Raw genomic sequence first — 18286 nt, forward strand, 5'->3', positions numbered from 1 at the left:
GTGCAAGATAAAAATTAAGTTATACCTCCCAATATATAGATATTTATATATAAAAAACTTTTTAATACAACTAATTCAATTACACAAAATCTTTGTTTGCTTTTTTTGATGACATGCATCATAAACATGCCCCTAATTGATCTTGTTGTACTCATTATCACCATTTAAATAGATGAATATCAAATCATTTAAAGTTTCAATATTTAAATAGCATTTTGAAGTAGTTTTTAACTGATTTTGATAAGAAAATCCACCTTCAGCACAAGTAGTGCTCACAGGTATCAAAGAGATAATTTTGCATAATTCTATCAAATTAAAACATATATCTATCATGGAAATATCATCTCTGCATATTTGCCAAGCGACTAGCTTATTTTTTGTTAACAGATTACTTTGCATAATAGTTACAAACTTTGTGAATTCTCCTTTACATTTTTCCCCATCAACAAAAGCACCATATTAGTTCAGTAAAATATTTAGCCATTTGTAAAAGTTGTTATCCAATTTTTCCTTATCATTTGAATAATTCTTTGGGCTGAACAGTTTTGTAGTATTAAATATGCCTATATCTTTTCCCATTCTAGCTAACATATCAATGTATAGTTTTTGAACACACTCCTTATTTAAATTTAAGTAAGAGCTTAAGCTCCCATCTCCTTTGCTCTCTAGAATAGAAGTATAATTTAAGACATGCTTATGTTATTCCTTTTCAGCATTTATAAACTTGATAAATTCATCTTTAGTAACCTCCACAAAATTACTCAAGTGTTTCACACTAAGAGTCTCTTTCAGAAATTTTCTTTTGATACTTTTCAAAGTACCATATAATTACCCAACAATGCTAGCAATATCCACAGTTTCAACTTTAAAAGATTTTGTTCAAACTATTTAATTCCAGAAGTATATTAGGTAGCATATGAATAAATGATCAATCTTTTTAAAACTTCCCCATGAAATAATCAACGTACACTGTGGATTTGAAGCATACCTAATGTAAATATATTTATAGCATCTTCTAGAGGCCTAAAAGCCATGACTCTTTTTCTAAAAGTATGCAACCATTTATAAATTTGATTGCATAGCTTTTGAACAATCATAAGTTTAAAAAATGCATGCACAACTTCAATAGCCACTAAACTTTATTTATGTGTTAAGTAATGCACTCCAAGCAAGTGTGGAATGTTATGTTTCAATATTGTCACTAGACCAAATTATTTTCCAACCATAATAAAAGCTCCATCAGTTTCAATAACAACACATTTTCCCTTTTTAAAGTTCATTTCTTCCAAAACCTTTTTGATGGCTTCATATTTATTTACAACCTTTAGTTACCATCAATTTGAAAAAGTAAGTTTTATTCAGACTTTTTTCTTTTTCTTGCATATGGAAAGAGATGTATATGATAAGATGAGATTCCAAACTTTTATCAGTATTGTTATCCACCATAATAGAAAAGTAAGGACTAGCTCAAATATTTTGGCAAACATCTTTCCATCACATATCTTTTTTGCATTTTACAAACTTTTTTCCACTCATAGCATTCATATAAGCCTTATACTCTATGGTGATTGGCATATAGGGCATTTCTATAAACCTATTAAATTCACACAAAGATTTATAGCTTTGTAAAGGTAATCCTTTATTCACAATGAAGTACATGTGTTGCATTAAGGAAATCAATTTATTTTTGTGTTGATCTTTTTGAGCAGTAATATATTTAAGGATAGATAACCCTTTCTTTTTTCTTTACTTCCCAAATAACTATAGCTAATTGATGTTATTTGGAATTATTATGCTATTTTAAAATTGGTTTTTGAAAAGTCAAAGAACCATCCTTACCAAAAAAATTATACTTTTTAGCATATACATATATCATACATTTTATTTTTTAATTGCCTTCAACATCTATCACAAGATACACCCAAGGAAAACTAAGTTTCCACTCAATTCTGAATGTTTTATTCTTTTTCCTCTTTTTATTGGTTGTAGTATTAGTTTCTTTTTCTGTTGTTGAAAGATCTTCATCCTCTGATCTAATTTTAAATCCTTCACCAAAAAGGGAATTATAAAGCTTTTGCCTTGCAATATTTTGTTAATTTATATTTTTTTTTTCCCTCTCATAGGCAATAGCAAAAAATGCTTCAATCCTATGTTGTTGCTGTCACTATCGCTGCTTTCCCATTTGCCCTAGTCCTAATCCATGTCAACTTCATTGAATTCAGGTGGTTAGACATCAGGATATTTTTACAATATTTTTAATAATATTAGATAGAATATTATCTATACTGCAATGTAAGAATTTTCTTTGCCCTGCAAGTGGCAACTAAAATATTTCTATACTTCATTAGTACAAAGTGAAAATTGAACATTTCTTTCAAATAGCAAGGCAAATTAGAAATCAGTCTTCAAATGCAAGGTAAACATGCCTTTGCAGGGCTTTGCAGGGCTTTGTAGGGTGGAAATTTGAGGCCTACATTGTCTCCCTAAATGTGATTTGGGTGCCATAGTTCTAAAGAGATTGTTGCTATAGAAGAGCTTACAAGGATGTTGAGATATTGCTGTAAGTTCCTTCATGCACTTCACAGTGATAGTAAATGCCTTGTGATGGCATCTTAAACTCGTACCATGGCATCTGCATTGCCAGTTCAAAGATTAAATGGCCCACAACCAAGAACAAAGTGAAGAAAATGAGAAAACTCTAAGAATGTTGCTGTCCCCTTAAGTTTCTCTGGCCATAAATTCGCTGCTACAATAGCTTATGTCCTTTCTACGCTTTAAGTTTCAGTGCCCGTAGCGGATAGATGTCGTTTGGACACTGTTGACCACAATTGACTATCGTTGACCAATGGACCGTTGACTTGGCTGACTATGCTGGGTTCGATTCCTGCGCTGGGCGATATTGCCAGGGCTAGGGTTCTTCGATGGGGCTCAAGCTGCGAGCAGTGCCGATCACGGAGGATAATTTCCGGCCTTGGCCAGCTCCTGGGAAAGATCGGCGACGGATGCGAGTATGGATCGGGAGACGCGCAGCTCAATCTCGCGAATGGGATTCCCAGGTAGTGCAGGCAAAATGTGGCCGAAATTTCCAGCGGCTCGGTAGTGATTGAGTGAGTGATGGTTCCTTTGCGCAGATTCTACCTCATGGAGCTCAAGAAAACGGGGCTGCGATTCAAAAGGATAACGCATCACGCCAGGGTCACGCAGTGTCTGGGATCAGTGGGAGCTCATCCTTGGTACATGGCGGTCTCTCTTCCCAGCATTGTGGATCCTTCATCGCAACACGAGGGCGCTGTTCGATCCAACGCTGGTGGCCACTCCTATTTACCTCCCTCTCATGCAAGCGTCCAGGTTTTCAAGATAGATGGTCCTCGCTTCATCAAGCTAAACGAAGGAACTTGGCACGCTGGTCCTCTCTTTGGCGATCGAGATTCGATGGTCTTCTACAACTTGGAGCTCAGTGACACCAACGTAAAATCATTCGATCGAGCTTGTAGTTACCATGACTTATGTTTTCTCCTTTTTCTTGTTGCAGGTTGTGGATCACACTACCCACGTGTTTGAGGACGACGTACTGATCGAAGATTGAGGTACAGAGCCTTGGCATTTCATGTGATATTCGAGCGTGATTTTTGTGCTAGGTGCTGGCGAGCTGAAACACTTTTTTTGCGTGTCTAGAAAAGCAAATGGTGGAAATGAAACAAGTTCTTTGCGAGCTAAGAATTTCATGTCCCTTGCCATCAAGTTGTCGAGGAGCTCCTTTTGTGCCTCGGGACACTGACTAGTAGTTGAAGGATGTACAAGATGAGGCTGATGATCCTGGTCGGAAGAAAATTTACGAACGGGATGACTCCCACAGACCATGGCGTCAACTCCCTGGTATAAATCTTTCTTAATTGAACTGTAACACTGTTAGAATTCTGTGCAGGGTGCTGATTATGGTCGAAAGCCTGCTTTGTCGAACACGAGCGAACGGATGCTGAGAGTATTCATGTAATTTGCCTCCTGCCAGTCCAGCTTGCTACTTCCGCCAAGAACTCGGGTTACCTCAGTCAACAGCAAGATGGAAATGTTCCAGAAGTCTTTCTTCTTCATGTCGGTCACAAACTCGAGCGGTGGATGATATCCTTTGAAAGGTTTTGCTGCTCCTGAAACTTATTGTTATTTCAGCTCTTCGTGGTTCTGATTTTAATAATCTAACTTTCGTGACAGCGGAAAAGTACGAACTCTATGCTTGGAAAGTTTCAAATCAGTGTGGAGTACAATTTCAGAAAGGAGATCTTCTATGCAGTGAAGGAAGCTTTATTTTTCATGTTGATTAATGTTTTCTTTCCTATTTAGAGTTCTGTTAGTGAATTACAATTGCGTGAGCGAAGTTGCTGCGACTTCAGATCTCCTTTGAAGTAAGCTGCTTCATTTTTGGATGTTGATTGATTTTTTTCTTTCTTTTTTTAGAGTTTACGTGAGCAAGTTGCTGAAACTGAATTTGTATTTTTACAATCGAGGTATGATTTTTGGTTTTTTTTTTGGAAAAGGTGAAGCTACAGCCTATGTAAGTTCAATAGGGCGCTGTTGACGAGCTCCTCGAGGCTTCTGGAATGCTTCGTAAGTCCCACAAAACCCGAAAACGTTAAGAAGTTTTCTTCGTCTGAGGCAGTCGCTGACATTGCTTCCAGGGACGCCTCCACTTCACCGTCTTCTCTAAAACGTCGCAAGAACCTGGCGTCCTTTGCCATCAAGCTGTTCAGAAGCTCTACGCTATATCGCCGGATACGATTCAAGCTCCTAGAAGGTGCTGTCTGGGATAGAAGCTCTGTGATTTTTTCGCAAAGCCGTGATTGTTGCGATAGCACGCCTTGTTCAAAGTTACGTGTGTCGAGCCAGGGGATTATGGCTGCTGCCAAACCGATGGCTGCCTGCTGTTCCTTGTCCGTGGATTCCAGCACCATCTGGATGATGCGAGATATGGCTGCTCCAAGCTCCAACTTTTCTTCGTCGTTAAGGTCACCGCACAAGCTTCGCAAAATTGTGGCTGCATGGACTCCAACTGGCTTGGTGAGCATGTTGATCAAGTTCTTGAGGGTCTTGCTAACGCCACCTTTTCTGTAGCTTTTGTGCATGAGGAGCCTCGAGCAATTGTTGGGACACTGGAGAACGAGCACAACTATGGCTTCCCCGGCTCCAATGGCGATGGTCAACTTGTTTGGTGCGGTTTCTCTCGCAAATATGGCCATCAAGCTTTGGATAACTCCTCCAGTCGCGCCAATGCAATCTCTAAGCTCGTCCTCGGTTGCTAGCAGCTTGATCACGTCTACTGCCAGGTTTTGTAGCTCCAAATCTTCGAGATTGCATATCCTTTGAAGACTTCTTACTGCTGACACTACCGAAACTATCTTCTTTCGCAGTGACCGTCCAGAATCTCCTCCCACGCGAGCCAATGTCCTCAAAAGCTCGAGTGATCGACGGAATACTTCTCTCGACGTTTGTGCTCTGGGGAAGTGCCAGTCTTCGTCTTGGATAAATTCAACCAGGATGGAGATAAGTCCGCTGGTGTTACCGATTCGCACGCATATCCTGTGGTCCACGGCTAGCCCGTTGAGGATAGTGAGTCTGTAGCTCTTTTCTTCTAGCACTTCCTCCTCTCTTGCGGCTAAAAGAGCAGTGAGGGCCTCCAGGGATCCAGGGATAGCGGAAATCCTGAAGCAGTTACGGCGGTGACGAACCAGGTGCTTGATTACTATGGTTGCAGCTTTCCTGATTTCGGCCTCACTAGGATCCTTCCAGGTGATCATCTCTAAGAGTCTCTCCACAACTCCGGGCGTGGTACCAATCCTCCGTCGCGTTTCTTTTATTGAATCTCCTTTTGAGACAAGAGCTGACAGTATGTTGACGCTACCGAGCTGCTCTTCCCTTATGCTTGACTGCAGCTTCTCGACGGTGAAATCGATAAGGTCCATTCCCAGGCCATCAAACACGCTTCCGTTCAGCGATCGTGAGTACAATGTGTACCAGTACTGCTTCATGGTTTCAATGTCGACTTGATCAAGCTCACACGTTCGAGTGACTACTTCCAGCAACCTCTGGTAACGAAGCTTGAATTCCCAATATGCTCTCTCCAGGAGGAATAGCGACGTTTCTGCCAGCATCATCGCGTAAAACACCGTAAGTGCTTGCTCAGTGTTTTTTCCTTGGGCATTGAAGCCGTGCTCGGCAAGTCGATATACTGAGAAACATACGGTGACTGTTGCAGAAGCAAGCTGGAGCAAGTACATGAAAAGGCTGATGATCCTGGTGGGGAGGAACTTTACATACGGCAGGAGCGGGACGCTTCCCACGGACCAAGTTCTTCGGGCACCGAATCCCTGGTATAAATCTTTCTTTACTGGTTTTTTGGAAAGTCGATCTCTGCTAACGTTCTGTTCAGGGTGGTCACGGTCGAAGGCTGCAGAGAACGTCTGCCTTAATCTGGCGCTCTTGTCGAACAGGAACGATCTGAAGCCGAGAATTCCCAAGCTGTAATTTGCCTGCTGCCATTCCAACTCGCTACTTCGACTGAAAACCCGCGTTCCTTCAGTCAGCAGCACGGCCGATATCGTCCAAAAGTCTTTGGCCTGAATGTTGCTCACGAATCCACCGAGGAGAACAACAGTTGCCCAGACGAAGGCCAGTTTCCCGAGGCCAGTGGCGAACTTTTCAAGAACTGCGAGCCTGAAAGCTATCAGATTGAGACGCTGCTCTGGTGATTGGGAATTAGCTGAAGGCTGGGCAGTGGAAGACTGCTGCCCTCGTCGTCTTAAATAACTCCATTTCACTGGAGCTGAAGGCTTGGGAGTGGAAGACTGCTGCTCGACTTCCGGATGTGGAGAAAAAACCGACCACAACTCACTGGTGTTGAGGGTTCTAGTGCCTGAAGGTGGAGAAGGTGGAGTAGCGAGAGCAGAGCCGGAAGAAGGAACTTGAATGGTTATCTCGTCCGCAAAGTGAACGGTACTCTTGGGGGCACCGGCAGACTGTCTGCTGTTCCTCGAATCCATGTTTAGTGTTCGAGGAGTTCTGGGCATTTGAGGAGGCAGCTGTTGCGTGGGTCCAGCTAAGACTGGTGACCGTGGTATTGACGACTTCAAAGCCGCTTGAATGTCTTTCTCATGTTGCTGGCATAAGCAAGTAAGCTAGAGACAAGGAGTGGAATGAGATTTGGGATGAAAAAATATTCATGAGAAAAGAACAAAGCTTGAATTTTTTGACCCCTCAACGAAAGGAAGCTAAAGACTCGTATAGGGATCTACAAAACCTGTGCCATGCTTGTCCCGCCATGCAAACATCACTCCCTTTCTTGCTCGTTAAATCGCGGTAGGATCTCTCAAGAACATGACCACTATACTGTTGATGACTATCGCTACAGTAGGATGGACTTTGTGGTATAGCTTGGGCTGGTGCTCTCCACAGAAGCAGCACGAACTACACAGGAGGAAGAAAGAAAAAGTAGAGAAGAAAGCGAAGAAGAATCAATGAAGAAGACGAAGAAAGGAGCTAATTACTGCTGTCCGTGAAGATGAGTGGAGAGCAACTTCAAAGAGCTAAAACTTTCACACGACAAACGGTCAGACGGGAAACTGGAGCGATCTGGCACTAGTGCTGCGATTCCAGATCGATCAATGTTGTTTGACAACAATGATCTGACACACACAAGACTGTTTTCTTCGTCGGTAAAGCCCTTTCTACTGTTGCACAACAAACTATCGCACAGCCGTGGAAGGGAATAATAGTATATAGAAACCTGTTGTATCTTGTATTGCTCTATAAATTCTCCATAAAGTTAAAAGCTTCTTCTTCCAGGCCTAGAGAAAAGTCGGCTTCAAACACGCGGCATGGCCATCTTTTAGTGTGTACTGTGCAGAACTCTCCCTTTCAACCAGGTCTTATAGTTTGCCACTTACTTGGGAAAGAAAAAACTGGATATTTCTTCTCACATAGTGATGTTTCTATTGTATACTTAAGAACCTTGTGTTGGCTCAAGGAGTAGTACTATGAAGTGGTGTAACGAATGCAAAGCTTGGACAGGGCAGACTGCTACTGAACACTATTGCCACTGCCACAAGCCTCAAATTTGCAGGGCAATTAAGTTTAGCATTTTGCAGGGATTTTAAATAAATAAGGCTACATATAAAAATATAATATGTACTTCTAATGTTGAAATTGTTTAATTTTCTTATATTAACACTTGATCATGATCCTACACATTTATAAAACTAAGTCAACCCACATCACTTGGTGTTGGGTTTCATATATTATAGTGATATTTAAATATGCCATCTAATATATTCTAGTTTAATATTTAAATTTATAAAACAGAATAAGTTTAGGTAAAGTTGATTAATTTATTAGTAAAGCATTAAAAATAAAGCTGTTCACTTAAAAATAAATATTCACTCAACCTGACAAACATACCGACCAACATGAAACCAGAATTCAAATCTTTGGCAGTTTTGGATGTTGATCTAGTGATGCCACCAAAGATATACATCATTTATCATGGGTACAACTTGTCATTGGTTAAATTAGCAAGAACACTATGCATTGCCATCTGGATAACATAAAATCTTTTGATACCACACTTCCTAACAAGAGATAGAACCTACTGTCAAAGTTTGGTCAGCACTCAACACCGAATGTCCCAATCTTTGCACCTATGAATTGTAAAGAAAGTAAAAAACTTACCATTTTGGTGGCCATGTGAATCTGCCACAATGAGAAGAATGTAAGCTGCTTCTCTGATGCCAGTGGTTGAGAAACTACATGCCAAGCAATTCTTCAATATGGTGCCCAACATAATCCTCCCAATAGAAAGATCACAAAGAATGTCACCATCCAAGCATAAATTTAAGCTAAGGATCAATTGCCACAGCTACTGCTGCAAGCTTGTGGTTTAGACATGTTGCTAGAGGCATCAGACCACCATACTGTCGAAGCAACTTTGCCTTGAATCCAAAGAAACAAAACAAAACAAAATAAAAATGAAGAAGAGAGAAAAAAAGTATCTGCAATCTTAGTGACTCTCCTAAAATCTTTCCATCGCTAGTGACTTGATAAGAAGTTTGAGAAAATGCAATCTCACTATAAGAAAATCAACTTACAACAGCAGCTCCAGTGGCATCATAGCTCATCTCAATTCCCAAAATAGGTAGCAAACCAGTAGCTATAGTGAGAAAATAAGGGTGTCATGTAGGAATTTGCACATTTGGGATGAAATTGTGAGGTGCCATTGCCAGGGATTGGCAAGAGCACATGCCAAAGCTCACAAGACCTTAAATTGAGGGAAAGAAATTCACATATTAAGCTTGAATCACAACTTAAAGGCACCAATAGTCAGGTTTGCTATCACAGTAAACACTCTCCACTAAACTTTAGAACTTACCTTCTCAATTTCAAAGGGTCTCCATTACAAAAGGTTGAATGTTAATACCGGTTAACACTTTACATGTGATATGTTGCCTAGCAAATGCTAAGTGAGTATAAAAATCAATAATTTTATACTGTTTTTTCCTTCTGATATCTCTATATACACACACAATACTATATAACATAGACCATATATTTAGAATATTAATATATCCCTAAAGTGAGAAAAGAAAAATTAGTAAGTAAATATTAGTAATAAATATAATATATGCAAAGTACTACTTGGGAATATGAATATATTTAGAATATTAAAATTTTATGAAACTTAATACAAGGAAATGACCAACAAAGTTAGCCGCCCTTGCTACTCTGGGAGTCACCCAGCTTACAAAAGTGTAAAAACAAAAATTGTTAAGAATAACTCTTTTATAGTTATTAGATTATAAATATATTTAGTCAAAAAAATTAAATGAAGAATTACTAAAAAATATTTTTCTTAATTAGATGTTACATGTAAAGTATGTTTTTACTTGGAGTCAAACAAATTTAGAATCCTGAAATGGTAAAAAACTAATATATTAATACCCAGACTAAAATAAAAGTAAAGAAGAATTACTAAGATTAACTATTATTAATTTGGGAAAGCATTATTTAATTATTATGTGCTTACTTGGAATATGAATAAATATATAACTAAAACTTTAAGAACATTAATATATTACTCAGATCCTATAGAGGATTGCTCAATTAAAAAAAAACAGCACTATTGAAAAATTAAAGTCTAACCTAGAAATAAAAAATTATATATACCCTTAAACTCAAAAATATTAAGAACACTAATACTACTATGCAGACCCAAGTAAAATTAAGAAAAGAATTACAAAAAATAAATAATATACATATTAAACACAAACTATAAATTCAAAACCTAATAAACTATATTTGTTCTTAGTCAAAAGATTTATAAACGTGTTTAATGGTAACTGTCAACCTCATGTTTGAAATGTAAGTTTCATGCCCATATATAATTGCTGTAATTGCCCAATCAATATATCATCAATACATGATTACAAAGAAGAAAAATGTATGAGAGGCTAAATGGCATCTTCCAGTTCCTCTCCAGTGCTCACCTCTGTCGTCACTAGTGGAGGCGCTGGGGGCTCGCATCCTATGGTGGATCTAGAGCCTGCAGCTCCAGATCTGCTGCTGGTGCCTGTTCTTGCGGGGATTGGGAGCCTCAACTTCACTGGCCATTTACTCGCTCTCCTTTAGGGCTATGCCCTTTCCCTAAAGCAGCGGTAGAGATCTTCCATGCCAGGAGCAACAGTGGCGAGACTGTAGAAAGGCATCCCATTAAGCTCTGGATCTACTGCTGGCACTTGTTCCCATGGAGATTGCTGTGGCGATTGAGGGAGATCTTTGGGTGGGAGATCTCTACCTGGGAGATCTGGGAGCTGCAGCTTCACTAACCATTTACTTGAGCGCATTGCTCTCTAATTTCAGGAAAGACACAATCTAGTCAACACTTTGCATGTGCCACATGTCACAATGCTTTTTTCTCTTGCCCCACACAGCTTGGCCGCCTCCCATTGGCCGAGAGCAAACATCAGCACGATTATTCACTAAGACATGGTTAAAGAAATAACCCCTTTACAGTTACCCCCCATCGGACGGCTGCAATTGGCTGAATCCGGCGGCCCAGAAAGTTTGGCACTCCCACTTTATTATGATAGATTCTTTGGGCTGAACAATTTTGTAGCATTGAACATGCCTATATCCTTTTTTATTCTGGCTAGCATATCAATGTATAGTTTCTAAACACACTCTTTGTTTAAATCTAAGCAAGAGCTCATGCTCCCATCTCTTTTGCTCTCTGGAATAGGAGTATAATTTAAGGCATGTTTATGTTATTCCCCTTTAGTATCTATAAACTTGATAAATTCATCTTTAGTAGCCTCCACAAAATTAAGTGTTTCACACCAAAAGTCTCTTTTAGAAATTTTCTTCTGATACTTTTCAAAGTACCATTTAAATACCTAGCAATGCTAGCAATATCCACAATTTTAACTTTGAAAGATTTTGTTCAGACTATTCAATTTTAGAAGTATATCAGATAGCATATGAATAGCAAATTGCATTGTGTAATTTGTCAAAAATTGATATATCTTCATAGAAGAGAATTAAAATTCTATAAGAAGACTTGGTATTATGATGTTCATTTTCTTTAAGACTTTCTCATGAGATAACTAATGTACACCGTGGATTTGAAGTATACCAAATGCAAATATATTCATAGCATCTTCTAGAGGCTTAAAAGTTATAACTCTTTTTCTAGAAGTATGCAACTATTTATAAATTTGATTGCACAACTTTTGAACAACCACAAACTTAAGAAATGTATACACAATTTCAATAGCCACTAAACTTTATCTATGCACTAAGTAATGCACTCCAAGCAAGTGTGGAATGTTATGTTTCAATCCTGTCATTAGGCTAAATTGTTCTTTAACCATAATAAAAGCTCCATCAGTTTTAATAGCAACACATTTTCCCTTTTTAAGGTTCATTTCTTCCAAAACCTTTTGATGGCCTCATATTTACTTACAGCCTTTAGTTACCATCAATTTCAAAAAACAAGTTTTATTCGGACTTTTTTCTTCTTCTTGCATATGGAAAGAGATGTATATGATAAGATGAGCTTTCAAACTTCTATTAGTATTGTTATCCACTATAATAGAAAATTAAGGACTAGCTTGAATATCTTGGCAAACATCTTTCCATCACACATTTTTTATGCATTTTAAAAACTTTTTCTCACTCATAGCATTTACACAAGTCCTATACTCTATGGTGATTAGCATATAGGGCATTCCCATAAACCTGCTAAATTCACACAAAGATTTATAGCTTTGTAAAGGTAATCCCTTATTCACAATGAAGTACATATGTTGCATTAAGGAAATCAATTTGTTCTTGTATTGATTTTCTTGAGTAGTAACATATTTAGGGATAGATAACCCTTTCTTTTTCTTTGTTTCCCAAATAACCATAACTAGTTGATGTTGTTTAGAATTGTTATGCTTTTTTAAAATTGATTTTTGAAGAGTCAAAGAACCATCTATACTAAAAGGATTATCTTTTTAGCATATACATATGCCGTACATTTTATTCTTTGCTTGCCTTCAACATCCACTATAAAATACACCCAAGGAAAATTGAATTTCCACTCAATTTTGAATGTTCTATTCTTTTTCCTTTTTTGATTAGTTGAAGTATTAGTTTTTTCTTTTGTTGTTGAAAGATCTTCATCCTCTAATCTAATTTTAAGTCTTTTACCAAAAAGGGAATCATGAAGCTCTTGCCTTGCAATATTTTGCTAATTTATCTTTCTTTTCTCCCTCCCATACACAATAGCAAAGAATGCTTCAATCCCATGTTATTGCTGTCAACTTCATTGAATTCAGGTGGTTAGACACCAGGATATTCTTACAATATTCTAATAATATTCAATAGAATATTATCTGTACTGCAATGTGCGAATTTTCTTTGCCCTGCAAGTGGCAACACTAAAATATTTCTATACTTCATTAGTGCAAAGTGAAAATTGAACAATTCTTTCAAGTAGCAAGGCAAATTAGAAATTAGTCTTCAAATGCAAGGTAAACATGCCTTTGCAAGGCTTTGCAAGGTGCAAATTTGAGACCTGCATTGTCATCCCTAAATGTGATTTGGGTGCCACAGTTCTAAAGAGACTGCTGCTATCGGAGAGCTTACGGGGATGTTGAGATATTGCTGTAAGTTCCTTCATGCACTTCATAGTGATAGTAAATGCCTTGTGATGGCATCTTAAACTCGTACCGTGGCATCTGCATTGCCAGTTCAAAGATTAAATAGCCCACAACCAAGAACAAAGTGAAGAAAATGAGAAAACTCTAAGAATGTTGCTGTCCCCTTAAGTTTCTCTGGCCATAAATTCGCTGCTACAATAGCTTATATCCTTTCTACGCTTTAAGTTTCAGTGCCCGTAGCGGATAGATGTCGTTTGGACACTGTTGACCACAATTGACTATCGTTGACCAATGGACCGTTGAATGGTTTGTCTTTGCTGACTATGCTGGATATTGCCAGGGCTAGGGTTCTTCGATGGGGCTCAAGCTGCGAGCAGTGCCGATCACGGAGGTGAATTTCCGGCCTTTTGGCCAGCTCCTGGGAAAGATCGGCGACGGATGCGAGTATGGATCGGGAGACGCGCAGCTCAATCTCGCGAATGGGATTCCCAGGTAGTGCAGGCAAAATGTGGCCGAAATTTCCAGCGGCTCAGTAGTGATTGAGTGAGTGATGGTTCCTTTGCGCAGATTCTACCTCATGGAGCTCAAGAAAACGGGGCTGCGATTCAAAAGGATAACGCATCACGCCAGGGTCACGCAGTGTCTGGGATCAGTGGGAGCTCATCCTTGGTACATGGCGGTCTCTCTTCCCAGCATTGTGGATCCTTCATCGTAACACGAGGGCGCTGTTCGATCCAACGCTGGTGGCCACTACTATTTACCTCCCTCTCATGCAAGCGTCCAGGTTTTCAAGATAGATGGTCCTCGCTTCATCAAGCTAAACGAAGGAACTTGGCACGCTGGTCCTCTCTTCGATGATCGAGATTCGATGGTCTTCTACAACTTGGAGCTCAGTGACACCAACGTAAGATCATTTGATCGAGCTTGTAGTTACCATGACTTATGTTTTCTCCTTTTTCTTGTTGCAGGTTGTGGATCACACTACCCACGTGTTTGAGGACGACGTACTGATCGAAGATTGAGGTACAGAGCCTTGGCATTTCATGTGATATTCGAACGTGATTTTTGTGCTAGGTGATGGCGAGCTTAAACACTTTTTTGCGTGTCTAGAAAAGCAAATGGTGGAAATGAAACAAGTTCTTTGCGAGCTAAGAATTTCATGTCCCTTGCCATCAAGTTGTCGAGGAGCTCCTTTTGTGCCTCGGGACATTGACTAGTAGTTACAAAAGGAGGCTGATGATCCTGGTCGGAAGAAAATTTACGAACGGGATGACTCCCACAGACCATGGCGTCAACTCCCTGGTATAAATCTTTCTTAATTGAACTGTAACACTGTTAGAATTCTGTGCAGGGTGCTGATTATGGTCGAAAGCCGCCTGCTTTCTGTCGAACACGAGCGAGCGGATGTTGAGAGTATTCATGTAATTTGCCTCCTGCCAGTCCAGCTCGCTACTTCCGCCAAGAACTCGGGTTCCCTCAGTCAACAGCAAGATGGAAATGTTCCAGAAGTCTTTCTTCTTGATGTCGGTCACAAACTCGAGCGGTGGATGATATCCTTTGAAAGGTTTTGCTGCTCCTGAAACTTCTTGTATTTCACCTCTTCGTGGTTCTGATTCTAATAATGTAACTTTCGTGACAGCGGAAAAGTACGAACTCTATGCTTGGAAAGTTTCAAAACAGCGTAGTGGTGACCACAATTTCAGAAAGGAGATCTTCTATGAAGTAAAGGAAGCTTTATTTTTCATGTTGATTCATGTTTTCTTTCCTATTTAGCGTTCTGTTAGTGAATTACAATTGCGTAAGCGAAGTTGCTGCGAGTTCGGATCTCCTATGAAGTAAGCTTCTTCTTCTTTGGATGTTGATTGATTTTTTTCTTTCTTTTTTTAGAGTTTACGTGAGCAAGTTGCTGAAACTGAATTTGTATTTTCTTCTTTACAGCATGACACATTCGAGGTATGATTTTTGGTTTTTTTTTGGAAAAGGTGAAGCTACAGCCTATGTAAGTTCAATAGGGCGCTGTTGACGAGCTCCTCGAGGCTTCTGGAATGCTTGGTAAGTCCCACAAAACCCGAAAACGTTAAGAAGTTTTCTTCGTCTGAGGCAGTCGCTGACATTGCTTCCAGGGACGCCTCCATTTCACCGTCTTCTCTAAAACGTCGCAAGAACCTGGCGTCCTTTGCCATCAAGCTGTTCAGAAGCTCTACGCTATATCGCCGGATACGATTCAAGCTCCTAGAAGGTGCTGTCTGGGATAGAAGCTCTGTGATTTTTTCGCAAAGCCGTGATTGTTGCGATAGCACGCCTTGTTCAAAGTTACGTGTGTCGAGCCAGGGGATTATGGCTGCTGCCAAACCGATGGCTGCCTGCTGTTCCTTGTCTGTGGATTCCAGCACCATCTGGAGGATGGGAGATATGGCTGCTCCAAGCTCCAACTTTTCTTCGTCGTTAAGCTCACCGCACAAGCTTCGCAAAATTGTGGCTGCATGGACTCCAATTGGCTTGGTGAGCATGTTGATCAAGCTCTTGAGGGTCTTGCTAACGCCACCTTGGCTGTAGCTTTTGCGCCTGAGGAGCCTCGAGCAATTGTTGGGACACTGGAGGACGAGCAAAAATATGGCTTCCCCGGCTCTCATGGCGATGCTCAACTGGTGGCTGTTCGGTGCGGTTTCTCTCGCAAATATGGCCATCAAGCTTTGGATAACTCCTCCAGTTGCACCAATGCAATCTCTAAGCTCGTCCTCGGTTGCTAACAGCTTGATCACGTCTACTGCCAGGTCCTGTAGCTCCAAATCTTCGAGATTGCATATCCTTTGAAGACTTCTTACTGCTGACACTACCGACACTATCTTCTTTCGCAGAGACCGTCCAGAATCTCCTCCCGCGCCAGCCAATGTCCTCAAAAGCTCGAGTGATCGACGGAATACTTTTCTCGACGTTCGTACTTCGAGGAAGTTCCAGTCTTCGTCTTGGATAAACGCAACCAGGATGGAGATAAGTCCGCTGGTGTTACCGATTCGCACGCATGTCCTGTGGTCCACGGCTAGCCTGTTGAGGATAGCGAGTCCGTATCTCTGTTCTTCTGGCACTATCTTCTCTCCTGCGGTTAAAAGGGAAATGATGGCTTCCAGGGATCCAGGGATAGCGGAAATCCTGAAGCAGTTACTCCGGTGACGAAGCAGGTACTTGATTACTATCGTTGCAGCTTTCCTGATTTCGGCCTCACTAAGATCCTTCCAGGTGATCATCTCTAAGAGTCTCTCCACAACTCCACAACTACACAGGAGGAAGAAAGAAAAGGTAGAGAAGAAAGTGAAGAAGAATCAATGAAGAAGACGAAGAAAGGAGCTAATTACTTCTGTCCGTGAAGATGAGTGGAGAGAGCAACTTCAAAGAGCTAAAACTTTCACACGACAAACGGTCAGACGAGAAACTGGAGCACTAGTGCTGCGATTCCAGATTGATCAATGTTGTTTGACAACAATGATCTGACACACACAAGACTGTTTTCTTCGTCTCGGTAGCGCCCTTTCTACTGTTGCACAACAAACTATTGCACAGCCGTGGAAGGGAATAATAGTATATAGAAACCTGTTGTATCTCGTACTCTTGCTCTATAAATTCTCCATAAACTTAAAGCTTCTTCTTCCAGGCCTAGAGAAAAGTCGGCTTCAAACACACGGCATGGCCATCTTTTTGTGTGTACTGTGCAGAACTCTCCCTTTCAACCAGGTCTTATAGTTTGCCACTTACTAAGCTTAGGTGGTGGGAAAGAAAAAACTGGAGTAGTGATGTTTCTATCTTATACTTAAGAACCTTGTGTTGGCTCGAGGAGTAGTACTACGAAGTGGTGTAACAAACGCAAAGCTTGGACAGGGCAGATTGCTACTGAACACTATTGCCATTGCCACAAGCCTCAAATTTGCAGGGCAAACTTTCTTTTCCTTCTTGTGAATATTACAATTTTCTTTCATTGTGCAAGATAAAAATTAATTTATACCTCCAAATATATAGATATTTATATATAAAAAACTTTTTAATACAACTAATTCAATTACACAAAATCTTTGTTTGCTTTTTTTGATGACATGCATCATAAACATGCCCCTAATTGATCTTGTTGTACTCATTATCACCATTTAAATAAATGAATATCAAATCATTTAAAGTTTCAATATTTAAATAGCATTTTGAAGTAGTTTTTAACTGATTTTGATAAGAAAATCCACCTTCAGCACAAGTAGTGCTCACAGGTATCAAAGAGATAATTTTGCATAATTCTATCAAATTAAAACATATATCTATCATGGAAATATCATCTCTGCATATTTGCCAAGCGACTAGCTTATTTTTTGTCAACAGATTACTTTGCATAATAGTTACAAACTTTGTGAATTCTCCTTTACATTTTTCCCCATCAACAAAAGCACCATACTAGTTCAGTAAAATATTTAGCCATTTGTAAAAGTTGTTATCCAATTTTTCCTTATTTGAATAATTCTTTGGGCTAAACAGTTTTGTAACATTGAATATGCCTATATCTTTTCCCATTCTAGCTAACATATCAATGTATAGTTTTTGAACGCAGTCCTTATTTAAATTTAAGTAAGAGCTTAAGCTCCCATCTCCTTTGCTCTCTAGAATAAAAGTATAATTTAAGACATGCTTATGTTATTCCTTTTCAGCATTTATAAACTTGATAAATTCATCTTTAGTAACCTCCACAAAATTACTCAAGTGTTTCACACTAAGAGTCTCTTTCAGAAATTTTCTTTTGATACTTTTCAAAGTACCATATAATTACCCAACAATGCTAGCAATATCCACAGTTTCAACTTTAAAAGATTTTGTTCAAACTATTTAATTCCAGAAGTATATTAGGTAGCATATGAATAAATGATCAATCTTTTTAAAACTTCCCCATGAAATAATCAACGTACACTGTGGATTTGAAGCATACCTAATGTAAATATATTTATAGCATCTTCTAGAGGCCTAAAAGCCATGACTCTTTTTCTAAAAGTATGCAACCATTTATAAATTTGATTGCATAGCTTTTGAACAATCATAAGTTTAAAAAATGCATGCACAACTTCAATAGCCAC

At 39.4% G+C, this 18286-nt stretch overlaps 1 protein-coding gene and 1 long non-coding RNA gene across 2 annotated transcripts; one reads left to right on the forward strand and one right to left on the reverse strand.

The window, feature by feature from the left end:
• Positions 1–10313: 10313 nt before the first annotated feature.
• LOC112341574 lies at positions 10314–10909 on the reverse strand. The gene is made up of 2 exons (XR_002990592.1): positions 10527–10909; positions 10314–10427 (listed from the first exon to the last, which is right to left on the reverse strand). It is a non-coding gene; the product is annotated as an uncharacterized LOC112341574 (long non-coding RNA).
• A 116-nt stretch (positions 10910–11025) lies between these two features.
• On the forward strand, positions 11026–16689 carry LOC9657509. The gene is made up of 12 exons (XM_024661877.1): positions 11026–11101; positions 13525–13628; positions 13752–13853; positions 14153–14188; positions 14536–14590; positions 14824–14906; positions 14958–15019; positions 15123–15137; positions 15197–15686; positions 15741–15958; positions 16043–16363; positions 16422–16689. Exons 1-11 carry the CDS (start codon positions 11026–11028, stop codon positions 16353–16355), a joined length of 1554 nt encoding a protein of 517 aa, XP_024517645.1. The 3' UTR covers positions 16356–16363; positions 16422–16689.
• Positions 16690–18286: the final 1597 nt, after the last annotated feature.

The sequence above is a fragment of the Selaginella moellendorffii genome, unplaced genomic scaffold (genome assembly GCF_000143415.4).
Source record: "Selaginella moellendorffii unplaced genomic scaffold, v1.0 SELMOscaffold_86, whole genome shotgun sequence".
NCBI classification, from domain to species: domain Eukaryota; kingdom Viridiplantae; phylum Streptophyta; class Lycopodiopsida; order Selaginellales; family Selaginellaceae; genus Selaginella; species Selaginella moellendorffii.